The sequence below is a fragment of the Macaca mulatta genome, chromosome 4 (genome assembly GCF_049350105.2).
Source record: "Macaca mulatta isolate MMU2019108-1 chromosome 4, T2T-MMU8v2.0, whole genome shotgun sequence".
NCBI lineage: Eukaryota > Metazoa > Chordata > Mammalia > Primates > Cercopithecidae > Macaca > Macaca mulatta.
In genome coordinates, this window is record NC_133409.1 from 26136848 (window position 1) to 26151901 (window position 15054).

A 15054-nucleotide genomic window follows, 5' to 3' on the forward strand; every position below is an offset into this window, starting at 1 on the left:
TCAGCTGTGAATCCATCTGGTCCTGGACTTTTTTTCGTTGGGAGGCTATTAATTATTGCCTCAATTTCAGAGCCTGCTATTGGTCTATTCAGGAATTCAGCTTCTTCCTGGTTTAGTCTTGGGAGAGTGTAAGTGTCCAGGAAATTATCCATTTCTTCTAGATTTTCTAGTTTATTTGGGTAGAGGTGTTTATAGTATTCTCTGATGGTAGTTTGTATTTCTGTGGGGTCGGTGGTGATATCCCCTTTATAATTTTTAATTGCGTCGATTTGATTCTTCTCTCTTTTCTTCTTTATTAGTCTTGCTAGCGGTCTATCAATTTTGTTGATCTTTTCAAAACACCAACTCTTGGATTCATTGATTTTTTGGAGGGTTTTTTGTGTCTCTATCTCCTTCATTTCTGCTCTGACCTTAGTTATTTCTTGCCTTCTGCTAGCTTTTGAATGTGTTTGCTCTTGCTTCTCTAGTTCTTTTAGTTGTGATGTTAAAGTGTCAATTTTACATCTTTCCTGCTTTCTCTTGTGGGCATTTAGTGCTATAAATTTCCCTCTACACATTGCTTTAAATGTGTCCCAGAGATTCTGATATGTTGTATTTTTGTTCTCATTGATTTCAAAGAACATCTTTATTTCTGCCTTCATTTCGTTATGTACCCAGTAGTCATTCAGGAGCAGGTTGTTCAGTTTCCATGTAGTTGAGCGGTTTTGATTGAGTTTCTTAGTCCTGAGTTCTAATTTGATTGCACTGTGGTCTGAGAGACAGTTTGTTATAATTTCTGTTTTTGTACATTTGCTGAGGAGTGCTTTACTTGCAATTATGTGGTCAATTTTGGAATAAGTGTGATGTGGTGCTGAGTAGAATGTATATTCTGTTGATCTGGGGTGGAGTTCTGTAGATGTCTATTAGATCTGCTTGCTGCAGAGATGAGTTCAATTCCTGGATATCCTTGTTAACTTTCTGTCTCAGTGATCTGTCTAATGTTGACAGTGGGGTGTTGAAGTCTCCCATTATTATTGTATGGGATTCTAAGTCTCTTTGTAAGTCTTTAAGGACTTGCTTTATGAATCTGGGTGCTACTGTATTGGGTGCATATATATTTAGGATAGTTAGCTCCTGTTGAATTGATCCCTTTACCATTATGTAATGGCCTTCTTTGTCTCTTTTGATCTTTGATGGTTTAAAGTCTGTTTTATCAGAGACTAGTATTGCAACCCCTGCTTTTTTTTGTTCTCCATTTGCTTGGTAGATCTTCCTCCATCCCTTTATTCTGAGCTTATGTATGTCTCTGCATGTGAGATGGGTCTCCTGAGTACAGCAAACTGATGGGTCTTGAATCTTTATCCAGTTTGCCAGTCTGTGTCTTTTTTAGCGTTTTTAGCATGAAGGGGCTGTTGAGCATTTAGTCCATTTTCATTTAAGGTTAATATTGTTATGTGTGAACTTGATCCTGCCATTATGATATTAACTGGTTATTTTGCTCGTTAGTTGATGCAGTTTCTTCCTAGCCTCGATGGTCTTTACATTTTGGCATGTTTTTGCAATGGCTGGTACCGGTTGTTCCTTTCCATGTTTAGTGCTTCCTTCAAGGTCTCTTGCAAGACAGGCCTGGTGGTGACAAAATCTCTAAGCATTTGCTTATCTGTAAAGGATTTTATTTCTCCTTCACTTATGAAACTTAGTTTGGCTGGATATGAAATTCTGGGTTGAAAATTCTTTTCTTTAAGAATGCTGAATATTGGCCCCCACTCTCTTCTGGCTTGTAGAGTTTCTGCCGAGAGATCTGCTGTTAGTCTGATGGGCTTCCCTTTGTGGGTAACCCGACCTTTCTCTCTGGCTGCCCTTAAGATTTTTTCCTTCATTTCAACTTTGGTGAATCTGGCAATTATGTGTCTTGGAGTTGCTCTTCTCGAGGAGTATCTTTGTGGCATTCTCTGTATTTCCTGAATTTGAATGTTGGCCTGCCCTACTAGGTTGGGGATGTTCTCCTGGATGATATCCTGAAGAGTGTTTTCCAACTTGGTTCCATTTTCCCCCTCACTTTCAGGCACCCCACTCAGAAGTAGATTTGGTCTTTTTACAAAATCTTGCAGGCTTTGTTCATTTCTTTTTCTTCTTTTTTCTTTAGGTTTCTCTTCTCGCTTCATTTCATTCATTTGATCTTCAATCACTGATACTCTTTCTTCCAGTTGATCGAGTTGGTTACTGAAGCTTGTGCATTTGTCACGTATTTTTCGTGTCATGGTTTTCATCTCTGTCAATTTGTTTATGGCCTTCTCTGCATTAATTATTCTAGTTATTAATTCTTCCACTCTTTTTTCAAGATTTTTAGTTTCTTGGTGCTGGGTACGTAATTCCTCCTTTAGCTCTGAGAAGTTTGATGGACTGGAGCCTTCTTCTCTCAACTCGTCAAAGTCATTCTCCGTCCAGCTTTGATCTGTTGCTGGCGATGAGCTGCGTTCCTTTGCAGGGGGCGATGCGCTCTTATTTTTTGAATTTCCAGCTTTTCTGCCCTGCTTTTTCCCCATCTTTGTGGTTTTATCTGCCTCTGGTCTTTGATGATGGTGACCTACTGATGGAGTTTTGGTGTGGGTGTCCTTCCTGTTTAGTTTTCCTTCTAACAGTCAGGACCCTCAGCTGTAGGTCTGTTGGAGATTGCTTGAGGTCCGCTCCAGACCCTGTTTGCCTGGGTATCAGCAGCAGAGGCTGCAGAAGATAGAATATTGCTGAACAGCGAGTGTACCTGTCTGATTCTTGCTTTGGAAGCTTCCTCTCAGGGGTGTACTCCACCATGTGAGGTGTGGGGTGTCGGTATGCCCCTAGTGGGGGATGTCTCCCAGTTAGGCTACTCAGGGGTCAGGGACCCACTTGAGCAGGCAGCCTGTCCGTTCTCAGATCTCAACCTCCGTGTTGGGAGATCCACTGCTCTCTTCAAAGCTGTCAGACACAGTCGTTTGCGTCTGCAGAGGTTTCAGCTGCTTTTTTGTTGTTGTTGTTATTGTTTAGCTGTGCCCTGTCCCCAGAGGTGGAGTCTACAGAGACAGGCAGGATTTCTTGAGCTGCTGTGAGCTCCACCCAGTTCGAGCTTCCCAGCCGCTTTATCTACTTAAGCCTCAGCAATGGCGGGCACCCCTCCCCCAGCCTCGCTGCTGCCTTGCCGCGAGATCACAGACTGCTGTGCTAGCAATGAGGGAAGCTCCGTGGGCGTGGGACCCTCCCAGCCAGGTATGGGATATAATCTCCTGGTGTGCCCGTTTGCTAAGATCTTTGGTAGAGCGCAGTATTGGGGTGGGAATTACCCGATTTTCCAGGTGTTGTGTGTCTCAGTTGCCCTGGCTAGGAAATAGGATTCCTTTCCCCCTTGTGCTTCCTACGTGAGGCCATGCCTCGCCCTGCTTCAGCTCTCGCTGGTCGGGCTGCAGCAGCTGACCAGCACCGACTGTCCCGCGCTCCCTAGTGAGATGAACCCAGTACCTCAGTTGAAAATGCAGAAATCACCTGTCTTCTGTGTCGCTCGCGCTGGGAGTTGGAGACTGGAGCTGTTCCTATTCGGCCATCTTGCTCCACCCCCAAGTGTCTCTCTTTTGTTTTAACTACCCCTGCTAGAGATAAACTCAGAACTACTTACACATTTAGTTTTTGTGTTTAAACTGAACATCATTCCAGTTTGCTGCTTTCTTAATTTGTTGTGCAAATTAAGAGTTTATATTAAACTGTGCAGTCCACAGTTTATATTAAATATTCTCTATTATTCAATGTTAAATATATACTTAGAATAGATATTTTATAAATATCTGGGGGGATAAAACATAGTTTAACTGCTCACTTCATAGTTAAACTTTGGAGAACAATGTTTGATTTCTAAGCCATAAATATATAACATTATTCTCTGGAAATACTCCTCCAACAACTAACAATATAAAAACTTTTCTCCATTTCCCATTTTAAATTTTGGAACAAATGACACAAACATGAAAACTATAAAGCATTGCTGATAAAGTACACAATACTTTTAAATTATAATTTTCAGGAAATCTAGCTTACACTGACATTAGAACTTTTTTCTCAGCACTTCTTTTTACTTTATTCAGAATAAGTAATGTTAATTTAAAAAATTATTTCAGAAAACAAATGCACAAGCAGATAACTGAATACAAATAAACTTGTTTGCTAATTTAGCAAACATAGCTGTTCCCTTAAAACAAAATTTCTTTAGGAGTCACTAAATTTACTTGCATGCATATAAAAGTGATTCAAAATAACAATGTTGATTAAAAAATCAATAAAATTTCTAAAAAATATAGCAATATGTCATACTCAGGTAAAAACTGGTAAAACCAAGCAAATTGCTACCTAGGTAGAGGTAGTGTTCTAGTTTTGCTCACCAAGACTGTTTAGACAGTTCCAAAAGAAAAGAAAAGAAAAAAAAGCAATGCTTAGTAGTGTCTCAGATTTTAATTTGTGTTCTCTTAAGTTTCTCAGAAATAAGCGAACTTCTGGAATTAGCATTATGTTTCCTACATATGCCAATACTAATCTTTGAGAACCACAGATTCTATGAATATAATTTTCATACATAAGAAAACCCAAAATGGAAACAATGTACTTACCCTCTCCACTGATTATATCAGGTTTGGTTTTCATCATTTTGCAAAATTGTCTTCGGCAGTTTACTATCCATTCAGTTTGTTTATCAGATATTTTGAGGCATAATAAAAGCTTGCCAAGATCATTGTCTAATCAGAAAGATAACACATTATTATAATAAGACATGCTAGATATACTGAAAAATTATTAATGTTAACTATGTAAACAGTTGAAAATTCCATATGGAATACATATGGCTTTTAAAGGGAAACAGATATTCTTCTGTAATTACATCTTATACCATTAATTGTTTGTTACATGTATTAAAAGTTCACAACAATGAATTACTAAATTATTAAAAGCTCATAAAATGGATTGTGATTTGTAACCATAATTCTTGAATAGCCTTTTTCTTATATGAATATGGCTCATTACTGAGTATCTGTTTTAATAGCATGAACCTTAAAATTTCATTATATAGACTGACAGGAACACTAAACTCATTCCTCAGGTACTTTCAGATACAATTTTTTATTTACCTCTTTAAAAGCAAAAAGAAAGTGTAAAAAATCTTTAGTCAATCATTTAGTTATTCATCTTGTAAAAAATCTGCTGATGAAGGGGTTAAAATATGCTATTCTGGCATCTTGATTATTTAAATTGAAGACATTTGAAAAACAGCAAGTGCAAGATCATGTTAACCTTCCTGGTGTTTCTCTAAGAAGAAAATGAAATTCTCATGTGAAAGACACTCTCTATACCAGAAGAAAAGACAACATATTTACCTTCAAGGATGAGAAGTTGAGACCAGAGAGTATTTTGCAAACCTTATTAAAATGACTTCTCTTTTAAGCCTCCCACATAATTTAGTCACATTTTCAGTTTACTATTCTTTGTTCAACTCAGTATACAGGTAACTGCTTCTTTGAGTCTTCATTTCCCTATGAGAACTCTCATGCCACATAAAACTTGTACTATGCTTTTCTCCTGTTAATCTGTTATTTCAATTTAATTATCAGATCCTGCTGGGATCCAAAGAGGATGGAGGTAGAGATTTTCTGCGCATAAACTGAAAATAATGAATAGGGCTAAGGAAAGTATTTATTGCTAAAATATAACTTTTCTTCTAAGTGAACCCATGAATACATAGCAGATTCCATTTAATTACGTAGCTTTAAAGGTAATTATACCCATGAGATTTTATTTAAAAAAAAATCAATGAATAATATGGTAAATGAACATTTAAGTGTTGTTTAAAAAGATATATGCATATGTATTCATATAGACATATACATATGTAAAAATTCAAAGGAGACAAAAGAGGCAAAGATGTTCTCTTATTTTCTAGAATAAAATGGGAGAATCAGTAGCCAAATTAATTCATAGCTTTTCTTTACCACTTCTCTTGAAAGAGATTTTGGGGATAAAAAGAGAGCAAGAACCTTTTGAAATTATAGGGTTAAAGGTTTAATTGTTTCTGTTCTAAATTAGGGTATGGGAACATTAACACTACATCTACCTAAGCTCTATTTTAGGTTAATTAATCCCACTAGGAAGATACCAGTGGTCAACCTGATACTTGAGAGGGTTTCAGCTAACAATGTCTTAATTTTTTCTTAAAAAAGAAAATTATAATGATGAAAGCAAGTCTTTATTCTTCCAGGTTTTAAAAATCAAATAAGCTTTCCAGCATAATACAACTTTTTAAATTTAACTTTTCAGCCCAATTTTTATAAAATTCCATTTACTACATACAGAAGTCCTCCTATGTGGATAAAGACAATATCACTGCCCTCATGAAATGCACATGTCATATATATGCATGTACGTGTGTATATACATATAAACAAACATGATAATATTGTAATCAAGGCATGTTACTCCTGTGATCTAAAATTTCAGTGTTATTTAGCCCTAAGAAAAGTGCTACATATTACTGCATGATCCTCATGATTATCATATATAAAATCACGATTTTTGTAGCTATTTCCCTATTTGACATTTAGGTCAGAAAAAGCCTTTTTATATCAAAGCTACACACATACTCTCTCATACAAACACATGAATACACAGATACATACACCAAACACATGTGGACTCACATAAATACATAAAGCAAAATGTTGTTCTGTTGAAAGCATATGTAATTCTGATATTCAGCACTAATCTACTGTCTTTGAATACCAAGACTACAATGATACATTTCACAAACAGCCTCAGTCAGAAGCAATAACTAGAGAAAAATTATCAAGCATCAAATCAAAAGAGAAAATGAATCTTTTTAATAAACACACTTAAAACTATAAACTCATAAAATTTCAACAGAGCTAATAATTTTATTGAAAATTATGTTATTGCTAACAAAAAATTTTTAATGTTAAATGTATCTTGACAAGAATTAGGTAAAGACTTAATTCAACATTATTGAAATTGAATTTTTATTGTTTTCATTTAAAATATCCACATTACATATTCCCAAGAACAAAATACCTAGAGCCTAATAAGAAACACTAGTGACACACGATTGCAAAGAAAATGCACTTTTTTCATCTTTTTTCCTCCTCTATTTTCTTATTTTACTCATGTGTAACTCCATCTTTTACCTCCTTCAAACAAAGGATGTTACTACCTCCTTCAGAGGACATCCATATAGCCCTTTCATAGGCTACCTGCTATTTATAATTCTGTTTTCTTTTTACTCTTCCCTCCTCTTGCTCTCCATTCTCTCTCCTTTCACACTTGCTATTCTGTTTTGCTTTCTCATCATCTCATTCTAAGGAAAAGAACACAAGGCATTATAATTGTAAACAGCACCGAGGCAGCATATGTGGTATGCGCCTGCATCTACCAGTTGGTAGACAGCCTGAAGGACCCAGTTCAGATAGCTGGAAATTGGATATGAGGCAATAAAGAAATGCTGAGCTGAAAACAGGCTGACTAAAAGACTGTTAGAGAGGCAGCTTTGTACCCTGCATTATAATTCTGTCTACTCTTCCCCCGGCCATCATAGAGAGTATATGCTTTACAGTTTGCATTCCTCAGTTAAAAATATGAAGTGATGTGATATGGTTTTAACTGAAAAACATGTATTATCTGTGACACTACTGAGTTTAAGGGGAACAATAAATAATTCCTTTATCTTCTCCAAATCTGGGACCAACTGAGAAGCCAACAGGTATAAATAAACAGAGTTCAAAGTTATCAGTGTTAGTATACAAACAGCTAAATTAAGCATCATTGCTTGCATCTACTGCCACATGGCCTTGTAGATATCTTCCCTGAACTGAATACCATAAATCTATTCAGCCATAGACAGACAGAGACAATCAAAGGCCTCTCCTGACTCTTCTTGCTAGAAAAAGTGCAAAAATAAAAGTGGCTAAATTAAAAGTGCAGCCTACAAGTAGGCTAGCACACGACCTTCTATTCCTTCTTCCAGATTTACTTATCAACCATTCCTCTTAACTTATGCAGAACGAGTAAGGAAGTCCAGGGAGAGGCCAATGGTATTACTCTAGCAAAGGCCCTTTGATATGGAGACACGAGGTAAGGGAAAACGAAAGCTCCTCCATAATAGATATTTTAGGCATATGACAATTCTAAATTAGTGACTGTGAGTATAATATGAATAATACATAGAATTCCATATTTCCCAAAATTTATACATGGAACATTTCTATATTTATAATCAGGAAAAAAAGAATATTTTAAGAAGTTTTGCCTCTGGCCACGATGGAGGAACTAGGAATAGACTTGCCTTCTGCTATAAACAACCAGACTGGATAAAATATATCAAACAACTGTTTTCAGAAATTAGCCAATGGGCAGTGCAGGATTGTAATGTTTGAGAAAAGGGAAACCAATCAGGTGAGCTTTATGATTGTCCACTATCTTCTTGGAGGTTTTGTTGAATTAAGGAGACAGATGTCAGATTTCAAAGAGATTAAAGAGGCTAAAATTTGTGGGATAGAATACTGGAGAGAAAGAGCTCTAGCAAACTGGTTAACTATTTGTCAAGTTGCCTGCTGACTGATCAGCTGTGGAGACTAAGGGTGAAATTTCACAAGGCTGAGCAAGCAACAGCTGGGGGATATAAACTGAATAATTCCCAGAGCACACCTAGAGTTACAAGATGTCCAAGTTCCAAACAGAGTGGAGAGTACTAGTTAATTACCTGGGTTTTCCACAGAGGTCCCAGAAAGGTCATACCTTGGTAACAGGTAAAACTAGTCATAAAGGAAGGCAATTATACATCCACCCTAACAAAAAAATGGAAGTCCTGAAAGTAAAGTTGATCCACAAATAACTTAGCTGCCCGCCAAAAAAATGTCCACCACTCCTTAAAGAAAGACAATAAAATCTAGCACTCAGTGTAAATAAGGTCTAATGCCCTCAAAAACTCCACTAACATGAAGAAAAAGGAAGAATGTGACTCACAACTTGAAGATACATCAACTAACAGATTAACAGATACAGACTCACCAAAGACTGAAATTAGCAAGGACATAAAAGCAATTATTTTTAGGGATTTGAAGAAAATACAAACCAAAGGTAGATGTTTAAACAAACTGTAGTTTTTCAATACTGCCATCTCAGTAAAAAGAGACAACTGAATGGGACATGCAACAATCTGGGTCAATCTCAAAACCATTATGCTAAGAGAAAGGAAACAGGTACAAAGAATGTATCCTATGTAATTCTATTTGTATGAAATGCTGGAACAGGAAAAACTAATCTTATAGCAGTGGTTCTCAAGTGGACATGGTTTTGCTCCCCAGGGAACACTTGGCAATGTCTATAGACATTTCTGATTGTCACAACTGAGAAGAGAGAGGGAGAGTTTTATTGGCATGAAGTGGATTGGAGCCAGGGATGCTGCTAAAAAATCCTACAATGCACAGGACAATCCCTCCCGGCAAAGGAAAGCAAATTACCCAAAACATTAATACTGCTAAGATTGAGAAGCCCTGACTTATAGTAAAGAAAAAAGTTAATGGTAGCATGCAAGTGGGTAGAGAGAAGCTGACTGCAAAAGATAAAGGGAATTAATGTGGGATCATGAAAAAATGTTCTACATTTGATTATGGTGGTGGTTATCTTTGTATAAATATTTCTAAATATTCAAACTCCTTTCTTAAAACAGATGCATTCTGTTGTATACAGAAATTTTATTATATACACATGTGTATGGAAACAAGAATGTGTATAATTAAAAGTTACTTAAGTGTTTGAAATTAAGCATACTAGTACGTTACTAAAATATGAGCAGTTATAGTTCATAATTTGTTATAAAGTCTGTATCAGAACTCACTGAGCTTTAACTAAAAGTATATGAATGTGTAAAATGATTCACTTACAAGAACTCTAATGACTATATTATGGTAAAGTGTTTTAAAGTATACATTTTAAAACTCCTCATTAATATGTCCTGATATGAGGTTCTGACTGCTTTCTGAGTGAAATACAGGCTCCTGTAATGAAATGAACATTCACTTATTAGGACTAAATAAGAAAGCAATTTATATTTTCTAGGTGATTAAACATAATAATCCCTTTTAAATTCACAATGCTTTATTTTTATAGCAACCATGTCTACATTCCTCTAAGAGTGCAATATTATTTCTAGAGACAGAGTATAATAAACGATGTCTCAGTATATCCATTCTATATCCAGTTATGATAAAGTCACCATGGAAAACTACCACTTTGTTTTCCCAAGAAAGGCTTGAAGTATCTAATGAGTAAGGTAGAGAAAGAAACAGTCTTCTTCTCTATATTCTTTAAGACCACTATGATTTATAGACAACTATTAAAATTTAGAAGAAAGTAAAAAAAAAAAAAAAAAAAAAAACTACTTTAATCTCTATCCTTACCACCACTGAGGAAAAGAAAAACAAAAAAGAAAATATCAAGTTTCAAGTTTAAAAAATCGATCGATGATAGTTGAAAATATTTCAAAAACTCTGAAATTCTTTGTTAGGGTAAGCATTATAATCTTTTTATATTTGGGGATATTATATAATTATTTTCTCAGGTCATATAGGAACAAAGATTAGACAAAAAATGTAAGATTATTATAGATAATGTAGAAAGAGAGACTATACAGAAAGAATATCTGTATAGTTCTTTCATTTCAAGGGGAGCAAAACAGTAAGGTCAATATAAATATAAAGGAAAACATGCAATCTACACAGAAAACGTTTAATAATTTCTTTCTAGGATGTCAGTCACTAATTTTGATGTGCCTACTTATAACTGACATTTCAAAAGGGAGAAAAAGTAAAGACTTCATAAACTAGCAAGAGATTCCTAGGCTTAATTTAGATAGACAACCTTGTATTATCCTGAAGTTTATTTTTGTGTTTCTACTTACTTTCTCTTCCCCCATTTAGACTGATGCAGTCAGCATTTCACTTTATTACCATAATAAGCAAGGAAAAACCTTGGAGTGGTCTCTGAGAAGCAATTCTACAGAAAACTAATACAAGGAATTTAGGTATCATTCCATCTATAAATTTGGGAGTATCCAAATTCTGATGAGTCTCTATTTTGTGTGAACAGCTGTGGATTAAGGTATGTCATCTATATCTTTAACATAGAGTATTCCTTATTTTGGATTTATCATCCCACTTTTGCTTTTCATTAATATTTGATAACTAAGCATTTACTATAGGAGAAATTGGTGGAAATAAACAAATGAAGAATTAGTCTTCCCTTGTCATCCTACTATCTATTTTCTCTGCTATAGATAAGTGTTTCAAATATGACAGTAAAAATACATGAAAACTAAGTTTTACTTATCAAAAGAAAATACTTATTCTGATTTTCTAGTCATCTCAATAGCTGCAGCTCAAGATTTACCACAGAGGGGAAAATCCATAATCTCAGTCATACTACCAGCTTCCTTAGTTCATAGGTTGACGTCAAATAAAAGTCAATTACCTTTATCTGCAGAAAATAAATCTTAATTCCAAGGTTAGAAACAATAAGAAAAGAAAAAAGCATGAGAAAATGTCTGACTTGACATAAAGGCCTAGATAAATATTTGATAAAAGATTATATCAACAAAAAGTATTTATAGACTAACTATATGTGTAAGACAGAATACAAAAGGCTTTTAAAATAAGCACACACAATACCTATCATCATGTTATAGTACACTTTATATAGTACCATATTATTTTTCAAAGAATTTTTACTCATGCCTAGGGGATTCTATTTTATTGGGGGAGAATTAGTAATCCTAAAGTTTACATAATTCATCACACTTGCAAAGGCAATCCAGTCCAGTCATTCGTTAACGAGGCAATTTTCATTATTTTATCAAAATGCAATTGTAATTACAGTCCATCTCATTCTCCCCTTTTCTCTCTTGAAAGTTTATTTCCACATACTATGTAGGTAATATTCCAATTTTAAATCTTTACTACTAGAATTGGAGAATGTATTGCCATCAATTTGTAAATGAAATGGCAATAAATTCATCAGGGACATGAACAGAGACTTAATTTCTGAAAAGGCAGAAAGTATCAGCAAGAATCAACACCAGTGAATAAGGATACATATCCAATAAGAACAAGAAAAATTGTTAAACAAAATCAGTATAGACTAATGAAAACTATCTTGTTAAATTAAGGATATTGTTCTAGTGAAAAAAATAGACATTTGTAGTTAAGAAGGCTATATTTCAACATCTTTTAATGGAAAAAGAAACTTAATATCAGCATAAGACAATAAAATACGTAGGAATCCTAAGATTATAATTATAAAACCCAAGAGCTTTTTTACTCACTCACTGAACGCTGCATAGCTCCAGAGACACAGAATATGGTATTCTTGTTCTTTGGCCCCATCTCTAATTTAGAAATGTTATCTATCATTAGTTTTGTTATTAAGCAAAACACATTGCAATAATTTTCTAACTGTTCTATAAATGGTACTTTGCAATGATAAAATATTCAAAATAAACTTTATAAATAGTAATAGCTACATAAGGAAAACTTTTTCCATTCCCCAAAATATTAATGCATTAACATTGCCAGGGGTTTGTATTTTCACTTGTCTACTTTTATAAAGTGCCAAAACTATGCAAATAATATAGATGCAATATAGTGACTTAGCCTTATGGTCTTTACCTAAGAGCATAATATGGTTTTCAAGGACATTTGACTCATACATAGAACCCAATGATTCAAGACATATTTTATACTGAATTCATTCAGAGCTGAAAATTTACAAATGATGAAAAACAAGTTCTAACTAGAATTCGCTTCTGTTTTATATAATATAAACCTCCCCCCACCCTGCTTTCATTTAATTTGTAGTAAAAAAAAAAAAAGTTACTTTGGGTTGGGGCAAAGAAAAATATACTATAGAGGGATATTTATATCTTACATATTATTAACTTTAAAATGATCTGTTTTCTCATAGAGGAATAATATCATCTGAAACTATCTGGCTACAAGTATTGGAATGATCTGACTATAAAGATTTTAATATTACTTGGTATATTACATTAAAAGGAATGATTACAACCATATAACTTACTCTTTTATATAGTATTTGAAAGAGAATGTTTTACCAGGCAGAAAATCAGTTTCCTATCAGATAAGCAGAAATGTGATGGAAGAAGCAGTCAAGTAAGATACTGAAGCTATAAAAGACTAAATTTGAAGTAATCACAGACTAAAAGGCTGTAAATTTTTTAGTTATTTTTTTCAACTGTGAAAAAATAGGAAGTAATGCTAACAATGCACACCTTTTATGTGCCATAAAAATGTAAAGTACCACTTGCTAAGTGATGAAATAACTATAATAGAAGTGTCTACTTCACCAATAATATATACCCAAGTCTAATTCAAGCAGCTTTCTAACTGTAAACTTTTGCATACTCTAGAACATGAGTCAAATCAGAGGTTATTCCAAATATGAGTAAAATTTCCTAAATTTATTTAGATTAGCCTGAACAAAAGTTTTAATGTCCAGTGACAAAGTCAAAGAGACAGCTTGATAATGGAAAAAATACAGGAGGAAGAAGTCCAACATTGATTTACTCTTTCATCCAATAAATATTTATGTGCTGCCTACTACCTAAGGCAACAGCATCTTTGCTTCATAGAAATTACATTTTAGGGTAGTAGACAATAAATAATACATAAGCTCACTGTAAGGTATAAATACTCGTAGAGAAATAAACAAAGGTCCAGAGAGATAAATAAGCAAGAGAAGAAACATATTTTAGGTAAGGTGGAGGTAACTTCTCTGAAGAAGTGACATTTAGACTAAGTTCAAAAGGTTTAAACAGGACTACCAATGGGAAGAGTAGGAATTAGTATTCCAGGAAAAGGGAGTATCAGGAACAAAGGATCAAAGGCATAAGCCTAATGTCTATAAGAAACTTGTATCTAGAATAAATAAAGTGCTCTTACAACTCAATTATTAAAAGACAACTAAATTAAAAGTGGCCAAAGTGATGGAACAGTCACTTCTCAAAGGAAGATACCAAATGGCCAATAAGCACATGAAAAGTCATCAGCAAAATACAAATCAAAATCACAATGAGATACCACTTCATAGCCACTGGAATAGTTAGATCAAAAGGCCAGATGAAGAGATATAGAAAATAATTTATGTCAGCTGCTCAAATGATTAAACATAGATTATCATATAATCCAGCAATTCCATTCTAGGTATACTGAAGAGAAATGAAATGCATGTTCACACATTAACTTAGGCATGAATGTGTAGGAGTTCGGTCAGGGTGGTGGGAAAAGTTGTAAAAACAAAAGTTATAGCAAAAACACAGACTTTCTTAAAAAGCCAGAGGTTTTGCAAAAGCTTTAGGAAAAGGTTATGGCTAAAGGCAGCCTAATCCTCTTACCTTTAGCTAATAGCAAAAAGCAAATAACAAGGGAATGTAGAGGAGTTTATCTAGACAGCTTGTTTACTTATATTGTCCTAAAACCGACCTTTGATCATTCATGCACAAGACTGCTCTCTACTCGAGGGGTCAACAATGTTTATTACCCACAGATTGTGTTTGCTCCAAGCCTTTGTCATTAAATCTGTACTAAATAAATGCGAGAATCGCCGGCTTTAGGGGGGCTGCAAACTCTTTTGACCCCTAGTGCTGACAGTCTCCTAGTCCACTCTTTCACTGGATACCTTTGTCTAAGTACTCCTGTCATCTGTCACTCAGCCAGTGTCTGCAGGACAGACTCAGCATGAATGTTTATGCATAAGATCAGAGAAAGGCAATCTAATGCCAAGTGGCATGACTGCCAGTAACCTTGTGAGTCAGCACCACACTTCGGTTGCTCTATTGGTCTCATTAGTAGCACTAGAAACATACACAAAATGACCAGAAAAATTACTTTCCTCTTTAAAGTTAGCAGCCTCAACTGAGTAAATATACATCCAAAAGTTTTCTTGATAAAGATAGAAATTCTACAGTAGTAAGATATATAGGAT

At 34.7% G+C, this 15054-nt stretch overlaps 1 protein-coding gene across 3 annotated transcripts in view; it reads right to left on the minus strand.

Annotated features, from left to right (window-relative positions):
- The window catches only part of TBC1D32 (TBC1 domain family member 32), a 226795-nt gene that overhangs the window by 51132 nt on the left and 160609 nt on the right, over positions 1-15054 (minus strand). For 2 of the 3 annotated variants that reach the window (XM_015137505.3, XM_015137510.3), the window contains 2 exons: positions 12377-12439; positions 4608-4733 (listed from right to left, as the gene is read on the minus strand). In XM_015137505.3, the coding sequence (XP_014992991.3) occupies positions 4608-4733; positions 12377-12439 (189 nt within the window). The remainder of the gene's footprint in view (positions 1-4607; positions 4734-12376; positions 12440-15054) is intronic. The other variant, XM_015137509.3, reaches the window with a different exon arrangement.